The sequence below is a fragment of the Ceratotherium simum genome, chromosome 9 (genome assembly GCF_057802395.1).
Source record: "Ceratotherium simum simum isolate JZ-2026a chromosome 9, ASM5780239v1, whole genome shotgun sequence".
In the NCBI taxonomy this organism is placed as follows: Eukaryota; Metazoa; Chordata; class Mammalia; order Perissodactyla; family Rhinocerotidae; genus Ceratotherium; species Ceratotherium simum.
Genome location: NC_141908.1, coordinates 78,168,829 through 78,190,634, shown reverse-complemented (window position 1 = coordinate 78,190,634; position 21,806 = coordinate 78,168,829). Strand labels below are relative to the sequence as shown.

The 21,806-nt window shown below is 45.2% G+C and overlaps 1 protein-coding gene across 3 annotated transcripts in view; it reads right to left on the bottom strand.

Annotated features, from left to right (window-relative positions):
• The window catches only part of KIAA2012 (KIAA2012 ortholog), a 111,051-nt gene extending 109,489 nt beyond the window's left edge, over positions 1 to 1,562 (bottom strand). For all 3 annotated transcript variants that reach the window (XM_087434964.1, XM_004426801.3, XM_087434965.1), the window contains exons 1-2: positions 1,479 to 1,562; positions 7 to 291 (exon numbers count right to left, since the gene is read on the bottom strand). In XM_087434964.1, coding sequence (XP_087291090.1) covers positions 7 to 291; positions 1,479 to 1,562 — 369 coding nt within the window. The remainder of the gene's footprint in view (positions 1 to 6; positions 292 to 1,478) is intronic.
• Between the last annotated feature and the right edge of the window lie 20,244 nt (positions 1,563 to 21,806).

Here is a 21,806-nt window from a genome sequence, read left to right as displayed (position 1 = left end):
GCCTACCTGTCTCCTTCCGTATGCCAGGATGGCTTCCTTGAGGTCCTGTAGGGTGTGCAGTTCAAGATCCAGCCTCTTTCTGTGACCTTTGGGGTGGTAGGGACCTTTTCTTCTCTCTTCGGGGGTCCATGCTGATATGGCTAGACCTTCTGAGTACAGGATCAGGGCGCCCTTTCTAGTGCTGAATGTTTTAGGGAGGAAGAGGCTCCACGTGTGCTGGTTGGCATTGCCCTCGTCCTGCGGTTTGCTGAGTAGGACATAATCTTCTGGGGACTTCCAGTTCAAGTAATCCTGCAATGGGAAGAAGCCACTTTGAAGGATTCCCTGTGGAAGGCCCTTTTCTAGCAAATATTGCTTGTACAAGGTGTTTGACGCTTTTTAGTGACTGGTTGTCTCTGCATTGCTCACATGGTGTCATGGAACACCATCACTCTTCTTAGCAACTGATTTTGCTCTCCACATCTCAGAAGTGGCAGAACTCAGGGCCCCGTTCTGTTTTATCCCTTACAACTTTCGGGAGAGCCATTCATGCCTGGAGGCCTCAGTGGTGCAGAGTGTAGGTTACAGGCCAGTTAAAGTTCCCTGGTACGCAAGTAGTAGTCAGAATTATCAAGGGCAGCAGGTAACTTTGAAATTAAACCTGGACTAGCTAGCAGTTTAAATAGGAGAAAACCATTCCAACCCATCACTTCAGCTGTACACAGGGAGAATTTCTATACATTCCAGATGCTCTGTAACATTACCTAATTTGGCCATTTAGGAGCCTATAAAGTAGTTAGATATCTTGTAAGTAAATAAATGCCATTGGCCACAGAGGTCCTTTGAAACTTTATATGTCTTTTAATATAGCAAAGGTCAAATATCATGACAAACTACCATGACAATGGAAATGTCTGTGTGATCCAAAAATTTTCAAAGTACTCTCAATGGATTTCTTATTCCTGGCAGGATGTAACGAAATAAAATTCCAGTACAACAAGGGAATTTTGCCACCTCTTTAAAATCTTCTAAAATGAGATTTATTTATTTTTTTTTGCTGATATTAAATATGAGTCCTGTGGGTTGAATTCCAGAAAGTTCAAGGAAGCCATTGAAATGGTATGAACATACATAGCATTTCAACCACAGAGCAAGACTTCTAAAAACCAACAGCCATCAGCTCTCCTAGAACCCAGGTGGAAATTCTGGTCTTGAACCAAACCATCCAAATTCTAGACAATCTGGAATCTCCTTTGGTCTAAAGCAAACAAGGCTGTGAGTGAGTGTGCAAGGGGAAGGAAGAGGGTCCTAGTGACAATCTTGGTGTGTCAGGCAAACTACATTATTTTCTTGAGTTTCTCCAAGGAGGAGGGAAGATCTGCCAGTAACCCCCCTCCCCTAACAAAACAAACCAAACACACATGGCTCAACCCTGCGTGGAAAAATAGAACATTCCTCCCCAGCCCCGAAATGTGCCTTTATTCAGCTGTAAGACTCACCTCTGGTTCAAAATAGACTTCTAACTTCTGTTTGTTCTGGACCAGCCTCCCATGTCCCCGGCTCAGGAGAGAGAGCGAGAACATGTTCCCCTGTGCCCACCCTTCTCAAGGGCAGTTCATCTTGGTTTTGAAGGCTGAAAATCGGTCACACCTCAAGATTTCCTGAGCTCAGCAGTGAGCCCAAGAAGACCACAAACACTGGGCCTTTTATTAAATACATTTTTCCCTCATACAGCAGCTTCTTAATAACAACCAGCCACACAGTTTAGACAGTGTGTGTCTTTGTCGGGAGAAAAAGTAAACCGCAAACCCAGACTCCTCAAGTGCTGGATTGTCCACGCTCCGGGCAGCCTCTCTCCCTTCGCCTGTACCTTGTTGTCCCCTGGTGCTGTTGCTCTGTTACCGGCCGTGTGCATCTACAGGGCTGGCCGCAGCACCATCCTCCTCATTGTGAAAGGAGCTTGTTTCCCGGTTGCTATGGCAGCACGGGGAAGTGCAGTCCCTTAAACCAGTCTCAGCAAGGTAGAGACTGCTGAGGGCAGCGTTCGCCACCAGGAGGAGGGAGGGTCAAGGAGACACTGAAGGGACCAGGTTCAGATTTCAAGTCCTGATTTCGAGGGTGGGGGGGCATCTTGGGATATTTTTTCTGTTATAGTACTCATCTTCTTTTAGAAATTGTCTTCCCCCTTCTGATATGCGAGCGGTCACTGTCAACTAACCATGAACAGACTCAGAGGAGTCATCTGGGTCACCTAAAGGGACCTGTGACATTTTCCTTGGTGAGCTCCAGCATCTCCTTACTGGACTCGAGGCCTCTCTACAGTAGTTGCTGCTTTGCACAAGTGCATGCGGGATACTGGGAATCTCCAGATTCCTTTGCACACCTGGTTCTCACTTGGCAACTCCCGTCTCCAGAGGAGGGGCACTTGGGAGATGTGGGTGGGGGGCATTTTGATTGTCACAAAGACTGGGGGCCACAGCTGACATTTAGCAAGCAGGGACCCAGGATGCTCAAGGTTCTGCTGTGTGTGGGACTGTCCTGCATAGTGAATAATTGTCCCACTCCGAATGCCAGTGGCACCCTCCTTGAGAAATAATGCCATGGCCTGGGCTGCTTGCTTCTCCTTGATGCTGACACTGTGAGGAGGATGGATGGGGAGAAGTGGGTCAGGGAACAAAAAGACCCTTTTGCTGGTGGTCTAGGACCCTGCATTGGCCTGGAAACCAACCTGCCCTGTCATCTGTCGGCTGAACCTCCCTGGTGGTCTTGTGAGAGTGCCCCCTGCTGACCTGCAGGAAGAAGTACAACAGGCTACAGGCCCAGGTACCTTTGAGATCTCCTTCTGTATGGGCTACTTTCCCAGGAGTCCAGCTCAAGACTCATGAGGAAGAAACAGAGGTCGTATTGCATAACTAGATTGGATTTATCATGGGGAATCAAGACAGTGAATGTAGAGGCTCAAAACTGGATTTAGTTAAAACCACAATGGCCACTTCAACACCCATTAGGATAGTTATTATTGAAAAAAAACAAAAACAAGACAAAAACAGAAAATAACAAGTGTTGGTGAGGACGTGGAGAAATTAGGTGCACTCGTGCACTGTTGCTGGGAATGTAAAGTGGTGCAGCAGCTGTGATAAACATTATGGCAGTTCCTCAAGAAGTTAAACAGAATTACCATATGATCCTGCAAATCCACTCCTGGGTATATAATCCAAATGAAGTGAAAGCAGGGATTTAAACAGGTATTTGAACACTTGTGTTTACAGCAGCACTATTCACAGTAGCCAAAATGTGGAAACAATCCAAGTGTCCATCGACAGATGAATGGATAGACAAAATGTGGCATGTGCATACAGTGGAATATTATTCAGCCTTGAAAAGTAGAGAGATTTGGACACACGCTACAATATGAATGAAACTTGAAGACATTATGCTAAGTGAAATAAGCCAATAACAGAGGGACAAATGTTGTATGATTCCACTTATATGATGTATTAGAGTAGTCAAATTCATAGAGACAGAAAGCAGAATGGTGTTTGCCAGAGGGTGTGGGAGGAGGGAATGGAAAGTTAGTGTTTAATGGGTACAGAGTTTCATTTTGGGAAGATGAAAAGGTTCTGGAGCTGGATGGTGGTGATAACTGTGCAATAATGTGAATGTACTTAATGCCAATGAATGGTACATTTAAAAATGTTTAAAATTGGGGCTGGCCCCATGGCCTAGTGGCTAAGTTCAGCGCACTCCTCTTCAGAGGCCTGGGTTTGGTTCCTGGGTGCATACGTACACCACTCGTAAGCAGCCATGCTGTGGCGGTGACCCAAAGTTGGGCAAATAAAAATAAAAATATTATTAAAAATGATTAAAATGATAAATTTTGTGTTATACATATTTTACTACAATTAAAATCGAAGAAAAAGATGTATAGCAAAGAAAACAAAAAACTGAATTTAGCGCTTTATGATCTGAAAGCCGATTGGTCAGCATTATAGTGGAGTGACCTCCTCAGAGCAGGTGAGACAAAATCCTACAAAATGAGGGTCCCACATAGTTAACCGGGGTCTGAAGCCGCAGGTGCTCCCTCTCTTTCCCTTCTCCGCCCCTTCAAAGTGCAAAAGGACCCTTCAACAAAACTTTACTGAGAGATTACTCTATGTGAGACATGGTCCCTGCCCTCAAGAAGCTTCCAGCAAGATGAGAAGACGTACGTGTGTCAAGCAGGAACTAAAAGATGATGTGACAGCTGTGGTAATGGATAATGAAGCTGGAAATATGTGGGCGCTCTAGGAAAAGAGGCAGGGATGAGGATGGGGGTGATGCCTGGTGGTGGCCTCACAAAGGCTAGAAGATGAGGGACACGAGCGGTGGCTTTAATGGGCAGTGGTGTATGGTGAGTAGGGAAGACAAAAGAGGAGATTGCAGGAGGCATGGACAGGAAAGTCTGAGGTCTCTGGCGAAGGGGCAACTTCTTTGGTGTAGCCAAAGCCTCGGGATCATGCGGGCAGAGATGAAGCTGGAGAGAGAGGCTGGCTGGCTGAGGCCATGTAGGCCACGTGGACCTGCTAACGCTCTTTAGACTTAATTCTTCAGGTTGGTTTTTTAAAGCGGGGGGTAATGTGATTCTATCTGGGTTTCAGAAGGATACTTCTGAGAACAGTGTAAAGGATGGACAGAAGGAAGGATGCTTATCTCAAAAACCTCTGGGCAGACTTTCAGGGCCTTGCCACCCAGGCCCACCTTCCCTTGGATTTGAATGGATTTGCCAAATAGGGCAGGAATAATCACTTGCTCAATGGCCTTTGGTGAGACATGGAAGGGGAAACTCAACACCAGCTGCAGTGAAATACAAATGTTGCCATTTTGAAACGCCAGTACTCAGGGAAGTAAGGTAGCACAAGAGGAAAATGAGAGAGAACTGGGACCCCAATGAGAACCACTATCGTCAGCCAAGAAATGACCCCAAGTTCCTCCAGTAGAAACTCCTTCTCTGAGTTCTCCTGACTTGGAAATGTTAACTCACCCATATAAATAATAAATGGTGAACCAGGCCCCCAACACGTCTAGGTTGAGTGAACATCTCACCTGGAAAAATACCCAAGTGCTCATCTGGCCCTCCCATTGCTGTGGCAAGGCCACCAGGCCTCTTTGAGGTTGTAATCTGTGAGCAGCCAGACCACAGCTCAAAGTGGGCCCCTGCAAACTGTCGTGTTTACATCTATGCTGTTTAATATGGACAATGAACAGATGTACAAATCAATTAATAGACATTTAAAAGCATTTACTCAGTCCCCACAGCAGTTTATGGAAAGTGCATTTAGAAAGCAATCGAGGTTATTGCTATTCTAAAGTGCTTGGGGATCCCAGATGAAAGGCCCTTGTAACTGGAAAGTATTTATAACTCAAGAAGAAACCCTCCACACCCATGTTATATAACACCAACCCCATCTCCTGGCATGCCTGGCCTGTCAGCCCATGCAGCACGTCTGTTTAAATTACACTGTAAATTCTATAGGGTGGAGACCTAGTTTTTATGGTTTGTAAAGCATCACGAACAACCACGGCACTCTGTAAACAAACAGAAACCACATGAAACAAAGAAAAGAGATGTTATTCAATGGTCATGTCCCCAGTGCTTTCAGGAATTTGTCCCTTGCTCCAAAGTGCATGGGGTAAATGGATGCCACTCTGGGGAGGTGGCCTGTGGGATAGTGTCAGGCTCCCCATCCCCTTTGAAGGGCAGTGTGGGAGTGTTTTCTAAGAATTGTGCTCACCTGCAGGGGCAGAAGAGTCATTAGTGTTACCCTTGTTACCCAAAGACGAAAGATCAGTGCACAGAGCGATTAAATGGTTTGCACAAAGCCACAGAGCAAACCAGAGGTGAAATGGGACCTTGTCCAAATTTGGTCCTAATCCCAGTCTCCTGTTCATCCCACTTCTGCAACAGAGTAGGAGCGACTATTCACAGGAAGCTACATGATGGCTGAGATCCAGCAGTCAGGAAGATGCTGAGATGGAGGCCACCTCGGCGCCCTCTCCAGCCACAAAGCTTGTGACTGGACAATGGATCTGCGTCCGGCTGCTGCGAAGGCCTGAAACACTTTTACCTCCTCAACCTTGCTTCTCCTCACTTTATCTTGCAAATCTAGTTGCAAGGGAGTCTGGGAAATCACACGTCCAGCTTTCTAACCTCCCGCACTGGAGGGAGGGCGGAATGAAGGCTGATAGAGCCATCCACAGTTATCCGCCATAAGCACTAAGGACAAGTTATATGAGAAAGTCAAAACAAGGGATTTTTTAAATGCGAGCCGTGTATTTGACAATCAGCATCTCCTTGTGTTATTAAGGCCCTTTCCATTTGCTTGTGTTTTACACACCCAACTAGACTGTAAGTCTCTGGAAGGTAGGGATGGCATCTCATAATTCTTAGTACTTCCTGTAGCACCCTTTGCATGTAGTAACAGCTGAATAAATATTTGTTGCTTGTTTTTTAACTTGGCCAGAGAGATGGGTAATGATCTTTAAGCCAATATGAAAGATATACGAAAGAAGAGAATTAGACCAACGCCTGTCTTAGTAGCTAGTAGTTTGCCTATAGTACAAAGCTTAGAGCCATAGGCTAAAGACTCCAACCAACAAAAACTTGGTATTCGAAGGCTGAAAGGGCACCAAGAGAATCAGTGTGGAAGATACAGCCCTCCAGACTTGTTGGAAGAAGCACAGACCTGCTGAGGATAAGTTACCTGGCTTGTTCAGAGGCTAGGCTAATTTCTCACGTGGCCAGGTCAGGTTTGAAAGAAGAAAATGCAAAAGGCAATAAAGAATACTCTAGAATCGCAGGGAGGGAGAAAGTGTCAGTGATGACTCCTGCTTCCTTTCTCTCCTTCCATATAAATTATGACCACATGGCCTGCCTAGCTCAGGAGGGAGGGACTGGAGATCTACTTAGTTTAGATCTTTCTGAAGGGTTTGCTTTGGGAGTCTGAAATATTTAGTTATGCTTTTACTCAGGGCTTCATTTTATTAGTAGGAGTGCTCACAGTAATTGCAAGCTTTTAAATTTATGGTGGGGAGATAGTAAGGTTGGAGAAGAAATAAAAATCACACATTCTTGGTTCTTTCGTAACATGGGGAACATCAGTCACTATTCTGGCCAGCAGCTCAGTGACTGGGGGCAGACGTAACAAACCTCTAGAGGGTGCTGAGAGCAATGGTGACTTTAATTCTCAGGGGAGAATCTCAGAGCAGATGCCATTCACCAGAACTGCATGGATTCTGATCATTTAGAACCATTGAACATTGAAGTAAGAAGATACAATGTTTTATCGTATGTCATGGGTATGGTTGTGGGTAAATTTTTCTTTTGATCTTCATTAAAAGTTGTTATAATGATGTTTATTTAATTAACAAATAACATGACCTGTAAGGCCCTGAGTGTAGTGCCTCACATAGTATGTGCTCAATAAATAGAAAGTATTGTTTAACAAACAATCCCATTCCCTAATCCAGAACGTGAATTCTCTCCCCACTATTAGCATGCAAGAGGGAAGTTCTGCTGTACAAAAGGATGCTCTGAAAGCCATTTCCTTACACTAGAGAATCTCATGTACAGTACACAGTAAGTCTGCACAACTGGACACGTCTCTGTCACCCGGCTTCCAGTTGACACTGTGAACTCTGGGAAGAGAACAGCTTTTATACCTTCTAACGACCACAGAGTAAAAATTGTGAGCTGTCTGCTAATCGTTTTAGAGAAATGTTAATTTGATGTATGAAACACGTATCTTTTCAGGGCCGTAGGTATTGCATAACGCAAAGTATGAAGAAATTCTCTTCCCACTATTTGCCACCTTAGTGAGGTTTTGATGTACAAATGGGTGTCCTCACTCTCAGCCCCGGGAGGCGAGCAGCCAGGGAGCTGGAGCTGACGTCTGAGAAAGAGGAAGGTCATGAGGGAGCCTGGGTTCTGGGAGAACCTTGCCCTCAAGGCCCAGCATTGCTAGAGTTCGCCTTTGAACTCACGAGCCCCTGGCCCACAGGTACCCTCACTCCCTGTTGTTCAACCTTCATAGTTTCCTTTGGGAAAGCATTCAGATCCTCCTGAGAACTGAGTTAAGATGCAAGTCCCTCTGCAGAGATTGAATTCACCACACTGTGCAGGAATGAGACCCAAAGCAGATGCCTGAATTTGGGATTGATGGGGGAGGAATGAGGGAGATGAAGAAAAGGGACAAGATGGAGGATGGTATCCCTTGGGAGGTATGTTGGGAGGCCCATCCACAGTGGCTTCGCCCGTTCCTCCATTTTCCCAGAAAGGAGCCTGTGTCCACGCTCCTCTAGGTTGTTACCTTAAAATGGGGCAGGGGCTGCTGACTTCTGGCTGGCCCCAGGGGGCTCTGTAAGTATACATTTAAGGAAGGTGTGTCACAGAGCAGACACACTTGGGGCAGCAGAGTCCCTCCTCCAGAGGCCAAAAGACCAGATAAGACTCTACCACAAGTTGAGAGGAATTGGTGTAATAACGTGTGGTCAGGTATGAGCAGCGCCCTCTGCAGAACCTCATGGTCCTAGCCAGCCCTGTTCATGCCCACCTCTGCTGCCAACCCACTCTAAAGCGGGCGTCTGGGGGAGTTAGTCAAGCAGGGAGAGCGTCTTTGAAATGGTACATTCCAATGGGAGAGACTGATGGCAGGGGTGGCTTTTTGTACTATAATCCTTCTCTTGATTCACTGTCTAGACAGGGTTAGGTGCACAAAGGGTTAACAGGCCCTGTAGGACTCGGCTGCCAAGTACACTTAATGCTCAGTCCAGCGGTCCCGGCTTGTATTCTTACGCTGCTGGAGTGGCCTGTTCATGGCATCTGGTTCCCTGGCAACAGCTTTCATTGGCTCAATCAAAGCCTTTTCTTCTTACAAAAGCTCCTACTGAGACGCCCACCACCACCACTAATCACCATCTTAACTCAGGGTTTAGGATGCAGCTGGTATGAAAAATAGCATTTGTGGATGTGAGAAGATAAAGCAGTGGACTGGGCTGAATACACCTGCCTTGTGTGATCCTTGCACTGGTTTTCTACAGGACCAGTTGGAAATTACCTGCTTTTCCACTGGGACAGAGAGAAAGGCCAGGCCAGAAAGTTTCCCAGAGCTGGAGTTCTTTGTTGGGCAGAAGTCCATGAACCTTGGTGATTCATGACTGGCTGTTTCCTGGGCTGATCTGTGATCTAACCGCGGGCTCTGTGCTCTGACAAGTGGTGTTGCTGGGCGGAGGGAGTTCAGACAACGAGATCCATATTGTGGAGGCTTGTCCCCTGACAGCCACAAGCTGGGGAGAGACGTCGGCCTCCACTAGAACCCGGCGTCTGGCTGTGGCTCCATCCTGCCGCGAGAAGTCTCGGCAGCTCCAGATTCGCTAAGAGCAGCAGGAAAAAGTAGCTCTTCATGCAGCATTTGGGAAAAAAAGTTGATGAGATTCTCTCACTCATAAAGATGGGCGTTTTTCAGGGAATTCTTTAGTCTTCCTGAGAATCACTTTGAGTTTTCTTGTGTTGTCTGGGGAATAACTAAAATGAAAGCAGCAAGCAGAGCTGACGAAGAAGGCCCACATCCCCGCTTTCGGTTTATCCATATCAATCCGTTAATTCATTTCATGTTTTTTTAATCAGATTTCATCCCATGTACTTATACTCACTGAAATCTAAACACATAGCATCATGCAGGAAGTAAAAGTGTTCAAAATTCACAGTAATGTTTACACAACATGTTGACTTTTGGCTTGGCCACCCACACTAACATTTGTGCTGCCCTGACCTTCTGGTTCCTCAAGAGAAAACAGTCATCCTGGTCATGGTGCCAAGATGTAATGGGACAGCTGACAACTCAGAGACAGTTAGGGTTTGTGGCTACTCTGCTTGGGCGAGCGAGGGGCATCTCCTGCTGTGTGCGGATGAATGGCTCTCTGTGTCCGACACCAGCCTGTCCGCAGCTCAGCAGGTAAGGGCTCGTGGTGCTGCCTTACATGTTGTTAAAATACGTTATGGAGAGCACTTAACAAAAACAACATACATTTGAGAGCTATTTGGGGACCAGACTTGTTCTATCTCTCATTAGATGTGTAAGGGGAAAATTCTTAACCTTTCTGAACCCCAGTTTCCTCATCTGGAAAACGGGGATAATAGCACCTATCAGGTGGGGCTGTTGCAAGGACTAGGAGAAATGATGTGTCTGGATCCCGCCCCCTAGATTCTGATTAAATTATCCTGAAGTAGGGCCCTGGCAATGATCATTTTTGGGAGCCCCCAGGTGATTCTAATGTTCAGCCAGCACTGAGAACCACAGATGCAGCAGGTGGAAGGCACTCTATGGTTATTTATTTTTTAGGCTGAGGAATTCCTTAAATATCAGGGATTCTTGGGGATGGAGATGAGAGGAGGTAATATTTATAGAAACAAGACTCCTTCACTCCTTCTTCAGATCCAAGAGTTACAACAGATTGGAATGGAGATGTGGCCCAGTGCAGTGGAAGCATCCTCTCCCCTGTGAGCCCTTTCCAGAATGGTCTTTATGAGAGAGTTTTTTCATCCAAACAAAGGAAAAAAAATATTGAGCACCTTCTATATGACTGTTTTGATCAGAGATAGTGTAATAGGGATAAATAGATAAATAGCATAGTCCCTGGACTCGGGAAGCTCCCAGCCTAACAAGGGAAGATAAGCCAGGCGACAGTGAGCCTCTGTGTTCCTGGGCTTGGCACCATTAAATAGTAATACCCTGAGCTGCTTTTCCCTGGGGGAAGCTTGATGGTGTGACACAGGAAGTTTCAAGACCCTCTGAAATGGGGGACACATTTTCAGCTCGGATTCTAAGCAGGAAGTGATTCTTATCCTTCCTAACAAAGGAAGCACATTCAGATTAAAGACCCAGAGAATAAAGGCACAGAACCCTTGGTTAGAGTGTTAAACCTTATTAAATAGCACACGGCCATTTTCATTCGTTAGCAGAACAGACGGCAAGCATTTGTAGGGAGTATTTTAAGGAAAAAAATCTTTTGACTACATCAGCTGAAAGATGCTTGGTACTTAAAGGCTGTATACAGAGTAAATACGTAAATGAAGACAACTTTTTGTGGTTAGTAACGAGGTGGGATGGCCCAAAGCAATGTGGAATGTGAGGTCTAGAGATTCCAGAACCTGCGAGAAGAATCCAAGCTGATCCCCAAATGGTTCTTTTAGCCACAGTCTTGTGAGTTTTCACTAATTCTTTAGGGTGGACAAAGAGGAGACTGGTGTCAGGACCCTTGTGTATTCTTTGGAGTTAATTCCATATAAGAACATAGCATAAGGATGGCAAATAGGTTTCCTATTAGGTACTGAATCTGATCAGTTGGTGGTGGCTGGCTAAAACACTTGATTGAGAATAATTCTGCAGAGTTGGCCTAGCAAAAAAGAGTTCCATGGCTGACAAGTCGTGTCTTCCATAGGCAAGGGAGGGAGCGTGACTGTGATACATACACTGAGGTTTGCCAACTCAATGTTATAAACTGCACAGAATTCGCATTACAGGATGTGGATTTAATCATTCTTCACAAATCCTTTTGGCATCAACCTAAAGTCAAAAGTTCAAGAACCATTCCACCTATTAGTATATTAACCCTAGTTCCTCACTTCCAAGATGCCATATATTTTAAGATACACTGCTGATTTAATAACAGGTTTTAAGGGAAAAAACACTACAATAAATATGAACATCCAAAATAACATTTATCCATACATTCTTTTTCAGTACCTCATTCAATGTTGGAGAATAAACCTCTTTCAGATTCAGCCTATGGATTGTTCTGAATCGTTTGTGACCGTTGGCAGTTGTGCATAGCATTACGGGGATTTTCTGCTTTTTTATCACCTGGCCTGGTGATCGTGACCTCCTCAGCAAATGGAGGCTAGGCAGTCTAATTGTTAGTCATATTGTAGAACATCAGGGTTTCATTTGTATTTCCTGTTTGGTTAAACTCATAGTTTTGTCCCACCTGTGATTAAATTATTCCTGTCTAGAAGGTAAACAGCTTCTCTTGAAAGTCATCCAGAAGGTTCTGAAAGATATTTGACACCTGAGGGTGACTTTGCAATGAATGAATTGATCATACCAACCTCCTTTAAAAATTCTGCTATTTCTCCTGAGATATGTTTCAATTTTTATTATATGTAATTATAGTGCCCATTGTGCAGACTGGCAATCCTCTTCCTGTGTCCTCTGAAGTGCTTGGGGTGTTGTTTTGCTAGAAAACATGAAAGTGCAGTCATGCCTTCAGCCGTAAACATTTGCTTCACTTACTGTAAATATGCCTCGCTAAGTTCTCCCATGGGTGGACAATAACAACTCTGTCTCAACTTATTCTCCTGCCAGCAGGTGGCAAATTTCTTTTGACATAAGTTACAAGTGGCATCCCAACTTTAGAAATGTAATATGTGAACATACCACAGTCTGAGAATAAAGGGGATAAAGCGGATATCTAAATGAGGGAAACTCAGAGTATTCAGGTCAAGATTCCAGGGCCCAGAGTAAGCAAATAAGGTAAGCAGCCCCTCCCCGACCTCAGTCCCCTTACAGAATAGTGTCTTGCAGGAGTTAGTTGTATCTGGGTGTTCTGGGTGTGCTGCGTATAACACACACTATACAAAATAGAAAGTATTACAAGAAAGTAATACAAGATAGGAAGTACTAAGTTGTGTGAGAGAGGAGTGGAGAAAACGCTATGGGAATTCAGGGGGATAGAGTACTTTTGCCTGTAGAAATCAGGGCAGAGGAGCAGGTGGCATTCAAGTGGACGTTGACGAAATAGGTACTGAATGGGGTCATGTGGAGAGAAGAGGCAGATTGTGGTGGCCATGAAAAAGCGCCTCTCAGATCTCCAACCGCGAGGAGCATAATCGACCATAATCAACCGAGGGCCCCAGCGGTGCGCTCTGAAATCCATCACCATGTTTGCGCTGAGGCCAGGCTTTCCACAGGCTGCTCCCAGCCGTGACAGAGCATGACAGAAGTACTGCAGCAGCAGGCTTGTTCTCGGGAGGCACTGCCCATGTGGGACTCCTCGGGGGGCGACTTGGGCTCAAGGACTCCCCGGCAGCCTTGCTGAGCTTTTTCTTACAACTGCACAGCAGCCTAAGATACTTCCATCCAAACTTTCTTCCTTCGCCCCCCTCCACGGGGTCGGACCTGTCCCCGGTCTGGCAGTTGTCCTGGCTCCCTCCACATTTGCTCTCACTGGTGTTTTGCCTAATAAATCTCTGGCACATCTAATCCTATCTTGGTGTCTGCTTCTTGGAGGAGCCAGCCAGACACCCACCCCTTGTGGAGGTGCCAGATGGGTGTCCTCAGTGCATTCCCAACCAACTGTTCCATTTGCTTTGCTGTTTCCCACCCCTTTCCCAATCACCACTATGCCTTAGAAGTTGGCGCTATTGGATGTTCTCCAGGGTAAGAGACGTTTTAGGCAGTAAGAAGTGCACATAGGCGAGTCCCAGAGAAAAGGAAGTAGACCTAGAGGATGATTAGAAAGACATCCTCATTTTTTCCCTTATTATGCTAATTATTTCTTTAAACAGAGTTTATTTGTTTGTTTTTTAACAGAAACGTGTATTTTCTTCGTTGGGACTCTTTTGGTAACAAATGACAGAAACCCAGTGCAAACTACATTAAGCAAAAAAGGTTAACTATGATGCTGATGAGGACATTGAGCCGCGTCTCAGGAACAAGCAGAGTCAGGGACCTGAAGGGCATTTGGCTGCTTGGCTGCCTCTCATTCTGAGGCCAGTGAGATGGCCACTGAGGGCTCCTGCACTTTACATCCTATGGCCCAAGGACCCTTTTCAATTCTAGTTCTAATTCCCAGGAGGAAGCTCAACTGGGCCCACCCTCGCAACGATCCGCTGCGTTCAGGGAGACTGGGTCAGGGAAGGGATGTGGTTGGTCCATGTTACACCAACATGGTGGGGTTCATGGTCACTACGCGCATCTTGGACATTCTCAAAAGAGGAAGGAGGGTTCTGAGAAGACAAAATCATATTTATACTACACAGAATATGTTTGCAACATATATTTATGCACCACTGCTCAGCCGGGCATAGACACCCAGACCTCGCTCTTCTGCAGAGAGCTTGACAACCTCTCTGGACGAGACTGAGAATGGGAAGAACCCATGTCAGGGCGCATAGCTCTTGGATTTGATCTGGGAGATTTTCAGAGCTTCAGAGAGTGGCTTCAGCTCCATAAGGGACTGCAGTCTTGAAGTTACTGGACACCCTCTCCCACACACCCCAAATCATCAGATTTGCTGGGCTATACTTTCAGGTGCCTCTTATTTCTCTGACCAGAAGGAATCTGCATAACATAGGGAGACAGCACTAGATTTAGAGTCAGGAGACCTGAGTTTTCATCTTTTTATGTCTTTAACTGGCTATGCGCCACTCAGTCTCTCTGCTCTGAAATTTCTTCATTTGGGGACTTAGACAAGGAAGATGGCTCCCAACTCAAAGGTCCTCTGATTCAATACGTTGTCAGTCTGTTACAAATCTGTTGGGCACTTCTTATGTGTAGCACTAGCTTCTTGCGTGAAACTAACTCCCTCCGTCCCTCTTCCTTTTTTCCTTCCTCACACATGTTAATTGAACAACTAGTTGTACCAGGCATTATGATTTGGACATGAAAAATAAACACAACCCAGTCCCAGCTCTCAGAGAACGCAGAGTCTACTGGGGCAGCAGACACATAGACAGATAGTTAAAATCTCCATGATAATGCTGGTTGTGAATGACATTTCTACACCTGAGTTCCTTCTTGCACTGATCACGGGTTTTTTCTTTTATGTAATTACATATCGGCATTTCTGCAGGAAATGGCATCTTCCAGTTCTTCTCCAAAGAATATGTTGGATACAATGTTTTGGTTGTTATAGCCATTACGTCAAGAAAAACAAAACAGTTTTTGGAGCTAGCACATTCGTTCATTTAACAAATATTTTTTGAACATTAATATGTGCCAGGCTCTGTGCTAGAAGCCTAGTTGGAGTGATACACAAGGAAACCAAAAATGTATAATTACAAGTTGTAGTAAGTTCCAAAAAGGAATTGAACAGGGAATTTAGGTGGAGAATAATGAAGGTGGAGAGGTACCTAATTAGATAGTGGAGTCAGTGAACTCCTCTCTAAGGGGACATTTCAGCTAGGACTCTCAGAGAGAAAAGGAGCCTGCAGGCTATGGGGAGCCAGTGGGTGGGCACTGCGTTCCCACACTGAGGGCCTTGAGGTAAGAGAGTGCTTGGTGGGTGTGACCACCTGAAAGGAGTCCAGTGTGGCTGGGGGGGCAGTAGGCAACGGGGAGGGTAGTAAGAGATGGGGGGGCGCAGGTAGAGGCCAGATCAAGTGGGGCCTTGTGGGCCAATGTTAGGGTTTGTGACGGGAAGCCATTGAAGGTTTTGAAGCAGCAGTGACTTGATGCGATCTGTGCTTTAAAAAGATGGTTCTGGGGCCGGCGTAGTGGTTAGGTTCTCCTGTTCTGCTTCCGTGGCCCAGGGTTCACAGGTTTAGATCCTGGGTGCGGACCTGCTCGCTGCTCACGAAGCCATTTTGAGGCGGCGTCCCATATAGAAGAGCTACAACTCTACAACCATGATAAACAACTATGTACTGGGGCTTTGGGGAGAAAAAAGAGGAAGATTGGCAACAGATGTTAGTGCAGGGCAAATCTTCCTCCAAAAAAAACAAAATGGTTCTGACTATTAAGAATGTTCCATCTTCTGCCTGATAGAAGTGGGACCCTCTTCTATACCCACTTAGGGGTGTGTTTTCTGGGAGTTGTTTGGCAGGAGCTAAGAGAGGCAGAGGAGGGAAGAGAAGATGCTCTTCACCCATCCTGGCTCAGCCGGGTCCAGCACATCCTCCAACCTCAAGTGAACCATGTGGGCCGACGGAGAAATGGCAGTTGCTTTCTTTTCTGCTTTGGCTGATGGATCTCCATTTTCTGGGAAGGTAAAAGCAAAATAGAAAAACAGGAGACTGGGATATAAATGCACAGTCCTCTCCAGAGAGGGCTAGAGGAAACAGAGAACAATTTAGAGAGCAACATATCACATGACCTCCTGTGCTGTCCCACTGGCTAGGCCAATATGCCAGAGGGTGGGGAGAGGGCAGCCAGTCACTCAGATGGCAGCGGACATACTATGGATTTTGGAGTCAGACAGGCTTAAGAACTGGCTAAACTTTACCATATGATCCTGGACCAGTTACTTAATGTCTTTGAACCTCATTTTCCATATCTGTATAACTGAAATAATACCGATAACCTTGCAAGGTTATTGCTGTTGTAAGCATTAACAGCAAGGTCGTATGAGCCACAGGTGTGTGAATAAATGGTGGCTGTTATGATTACCTATTGAGAATTGGTCATCTGTTAGGCCTTCAGGATCAAACCAGGCTTTGAAATCCCCACTTGCTCTTTCAGGACCCTGGGTCTCTACCTTCCTTCTTACCTAAACTCCCTATAAAGAAAACAGCAGGGCCGGCCCTGTGGCTTAGCGGTTAAGTGCGCATGCTCCGCTACTGGCGGCCCGGGTTTGGATCCTGGGTGCACACCGACCCACCGCTTCTCCGGCCATGCTCAGGCTGCGTCCCACATACAGCAACTAGAAGGATGTGCAACTATGACATACAACGATCTACTGGGGCTTTGGGGGAAAAAAAGGAGGAGGATTGGCAATAGATGTTAGCGCAGGGCCGGTCTTCCTCAGCAAAAAAAAAAAGAGGAGGATTAGCATGGATGTTAGCTCAGGGCTGATCTTCCTCACACAAAAAAAAAATAAAGAAATAAAGAAAACAGCAGTTTCCTAGAGCTTCAAGTGGTGAGGGACTTCAAAACGTGCCTCTGCTTCCAAGTGGGTAATGGATTACTTTATTTTGCTCCTTATTAAATCCCTATAGAATGTACTCATTCTTAGCAGGCAATTGGCCACACTGCTTTTGGGAATCTGGGATCCCCAGGAGGAGAAAGATCTAGTGCTCCCCTGCCCCCTCCACTGCAGCTCCATTGGGCTGACAGCGTCAGAGTGTTAACGCCGTCTCCGAATCCTCACTGTCAGCTCCTGAAGTCACCGCCTCTGGCCCCCTTCGTGCTTCTTAGTGCTTTGGACACGGGGAAGGTAAGATTTCAGAAATGTCCTCCGTTATCTGGATGGCCCACCTCAGCGCTGGGCTCCTCATCCGGCCCCTGGCATGGCCGTGGCAACGGCTGCCTGGTGAGGCTGCCTTTGAAAGATGGCGTTTTGTTGGGACGAAGTCAAGTCCCAGTGGCAGACTGGGGTTGCAATGGAAAGTAGATTCCAAAGCTGCCCCTGGAATGTGAACTTTCCCTGGAAACTGTCCACGCTGCCTCTTAGAGAACAGCGGGCGTTGGCGTATTCACACCAGGAGTCAATTTAACAACCCAAATTATCGACATTCCAATAAACAAGGGTCTCTCTTCCTTTTCAAATAAACTTGTCAGATGACCTGAAAGCCAGGTCTAATTACATGATCAGATAGCATAAATCTGATTAGAAGCTTTTTGTCTACTTTAATTAATTTTCTCCTTCAATCAGAGCTATTTTTAGTAAATGTTGAATATGTATTTAAACAACTTTAGGGCCGCCCCGTGGCTTATCGGTTAAGTGCGTGCACTCCGCTACTGGCGGCCCAGGTTCGGATCCCAGGTGCGCCCCGATGCACCGCTTGTCTGGCCATGCTGAGGCCGCGTCCCACATACAGCAACTAGAAGGATGTGCAACTATGACATACAACTATCTACTGGGGCTTTGGGGGAAAAAAAGGAGGAGGAGTGGCAATAGATGTTAGCTCAGAGCCGGTCTTCCTCAGCAAAAAGAGGAGGATTAGCACGGATGTTAGCTCAGGGCTGATCTTCCTCACACAAAAAAATAAATAAATAAAAATAAACAACTTTAATGTATACCTTTTCTAAAACCCATTGGGGTTCTCTTTCATTCGTCCCTCCTCCTTTTTGATGAGCCATAAATGTTCCTAAGACACAGCATTCGGAGAGGAAAAGGTTTAGGAGAACACCATGCCTTCATAATTTAGCCTGTGATATAAATACATGTATCCTGGGTACCAATACACAGATCATATATCACAGGTTGAGGGGGTCACTTAAGGTAGTTCTGAGTAGCTGTTAAATGTTTGATCCACTGGAGGGAAAGGAGAGGAAGTAAAAAGGTGAGAATATTAGCAGTACTTCATAACCACGCCTTTCAAACTGGTCGGAAATAGGACCTTCCAAGGGCCATCGTTCATATCAATTATCCTTTCCGGCTCCTCCCCTTCCCCCTCCCTCCCACACATCAAAGACAATTTCCTCTTCCTGAGGCCCATCTCTGTCCATCCAAAAGTTCCGAGATCTACGATCCCAATGGTTTAAATACTGATCATGTAGTTAGGAGAATGTATGCTGTTCACCTTACTTAGCACAGTGCCTGGTACACAATACAAAGGAGAGAAGGAAAGATGGAGGGAGGGAGGAGAGAATAATAGGAAAGAGGATGGGAGAGAAGATTCTCCTGCTCTGCATGGTTAGGATTCAACAATCTCTTTGAAGGTTGTCCTCCTGGTTGAAAAGTATGACTGGTGAAAGTTGGTGAACTGTACTCTGACCCAATGCAGAGCGCTGGCTCATGTCATATGTGATGGACGCTTAGTGCGTGTGCATGAGGAGTGGGTGATTGTGGGTAAACTCACTTTCCTTTGTAGTGGGATTTCTTGAGGGTCTGAGTTAAGATTCTATGTCATTTTCACGTTGATGAAAATCACTGCTGTCATTTTAAGTTTCTTTCAGTTCACTGTCCTTGTCAATTCTGACGATGAAAAAAGCTCCCTTGAGTTTTTTTAAAACAAATTCCCATAGAACTCAAGCCATTGCTTTGTTTTTTGTTGCCATTTTGGGGAGGGGATAAAAAGTGTTAGTTTGAAACATTTACATTTGACTGCAATTCACTAATTGTAGAAATTACTCTTCTCTTTTTGTTACATTTAATAAGTTCTAAACCCAATGTCTCTGAAACCAAAAGTCATCATGTTTTTCTCTTTATTTCAAATTGGCCAAGAACAGCAGAAAGAAAAGGAGGAAATTCTATGTAATCATTCCTAAGAAATAAAAAATCACAGCCATGGAACATGAAATAAGGAAACCATCAACAAAACGAAAAGACAACCTAACAATTGGGAGAAGATATTTGCAAACCATACATCTGATAAGGGGTTAATCTCCAAAATATATAAAGAACTCATGCATCTCAACAACAAAAAAACTACCAACCCAATTAAAAAATGGGCAAAAGACCTGAACAGACATTTCTCCAAACAAGATATACAGATGGCCAACAGACACATGAAAAGATGTACAAAATCACTAACTATCAGGGAAATGCAAATCAAAACTACAATGAGATATCACCCCACGCCCGTCAGAATGGCTATAATTAACAAGACAGGAAACAACAAGTGTTGGAGAGGATGTGGAGAGAAGGGAACTCTCATACACTGCTGGTGGGAGTGCAAACTGGTGCAGCCACTATGGAAAACAGTATGGAGATTCCTCAAAAAATCAAGGATAGAACTACCATATGATCCAGCTATTCCACTGCTGGGTATTTATCCAAAGAACTTGAAAATACAATTTGTAAAGGTACATGCACCCCTGTGTTCATTGCAGCGTTATTCACAATAGCCAAGACTTGGAAGCAACCTAAGTGCCCATCAAGGGATGAATGGATAAAGAAGCTGTGGTATATATACACAATGGAATACTACTCAGCCATAAGAAACGATGAAATCCAGCCATTTGTGACAACATGGATGGACATTGAGGGTATAATGCAAAGTGAAATAAGTCAGAGGGAGAAGGTCAAATACTGTATGATTTCCTTCATTAAGTAGTAGATAATAACAACAATAAAAAAACATATAGGGACAGAGATTGGATTGGTGGTTACCAGAGGGGAAGGGGGGAGGGAGGAGGGTGAAAGGGATAATTAGGTACATGTGTGTGGTGATGGGTTGTAATTAGTATTTTGGTGGTGAACATGATGTAATCTATGCAGAAATAGAAGTACAATGATGTACACCTGAAATTTTTACAATGTCATAAACCAATGTTACTGCAATAAACAAAAAATTAAAAAAAAAAAAAGATTTATTTTCCTGTTGATATATTTGAATAATTTGCATTGAGGTTAGCACACACAGTAAAGGAAGAATTCCCTGAAGATTATTGCTCTAATATGTATGCATATAAAGAGATTTGGGGCTGTTAGTAAAGGACGGAGCCTTTAATCAGATGTAGTCGAATGATCTGTTTGCACTGCTCAAGGGGAGGTGATGGGGGCCACTTATCAGAGTCCCCAACACCAGCTGGCAGGAGACCTCCCACACACTCTGCCTTAGAGAAAGAGCCCAGTTTGGCCAACAGCAGATAAGAAAGAGGACTCACCACTGGCTGGGTGGATGCTGGCTGGGCTGCAGTTTGATAATGTCTAATGATATCTCGTGTTTACACAGGAACCTTTTCCTGGGGGCAAAGTGCTTTACCAGCATCATCTCATAACCTGTCCTCTGACCCTAAAAGCATCCACATTTCACTGGGGCTGGGAGTGAACAGAAGGGAAAAAGAACAAAAGAACTAAAGGGCCGAGCTGGATTTGGAATTCAGGTCTCTATATTTCCAGGCCAGCTGCTCTCCTGTTCCATCATCACTCTTTGATGAGCTACGGAAGCCCATTCTAAGTGATGGGGGCCTCATGATCTGGCAAAGTGTAATTTAAAAAGGAGACACAACTCTGTTGCTTTTCTCGGTTTTCAGTATGTCCAAAGAATTGGTGAAAAATCCTAAATATGCTACCTGTATCTTTTTTTTTTTTTCTTGTAAGATCAGCTCTGAGCTAACATCCATGCCAATCTTCCTCTTTTTGCTGAGGAAAACTGGCCCCGGGCTAACACCTGTGCCCATCTTCCTCCACTTTATGTAGGATGCCACCACAGCATGGCCTGTCAAGCAGTGCGTCGGTGCGCGCCTGGGATCCGAACCCAGGCTGCCAGCAGTGGAGCGTGCTCACTTAACCGCTACGCCATAGGGCCGGCCTCTCTACCTGTATCTTCTGACTCAGGAGTTCTTCATCTTGGTTCAATGGGTTTGGGGAGGGAGGAGGAAATTGTCTGCAATCTTGGGCATGTATGACATACTTGCATTTTTCTGGGGACTGAGCCCATGGTTTCCATCAGATTTCCACAAGGATCTGTGATTCCTTGAGAAGAACCTCTGGGTTCTTAGTTTTGCTCTCTAGCTCTAGCGAGGTATTGTAGCCAGTCTACAGCAAAACTAGCATTTGGGATTCCAACTATACATTCAGCTCTAATCTAGTTATGGAGTCATGGGGCAGGAGAAATTGATTTTGGCTGATAACCTACAAATCCTATTTCTAAGAGTGCCAGTACTTTATCTGGCTCTAAATAATATCCCACATGTGATCCATTGAATTATCCTTCTATTTATTTATCCAACATTCACTGAGTATGCTACTTTCCTGGGGCTGCCAGAACAAAGCACAAACTGGGGGGCTTAAAACAACAGATATTATTCTCTCACAGTTCTGGAGGCCAGAAGTCTGAATAAAGTATCAGCAGGACCATACTGTCTCCGAAGTCTCCAGGTGAGAAAACCACCCGCCTCTTCCCGTGTCCGGAGTTGCCTCAATGCTTCACGTTCCTTGCCTTGTAGACACACCACTCCAGTCTC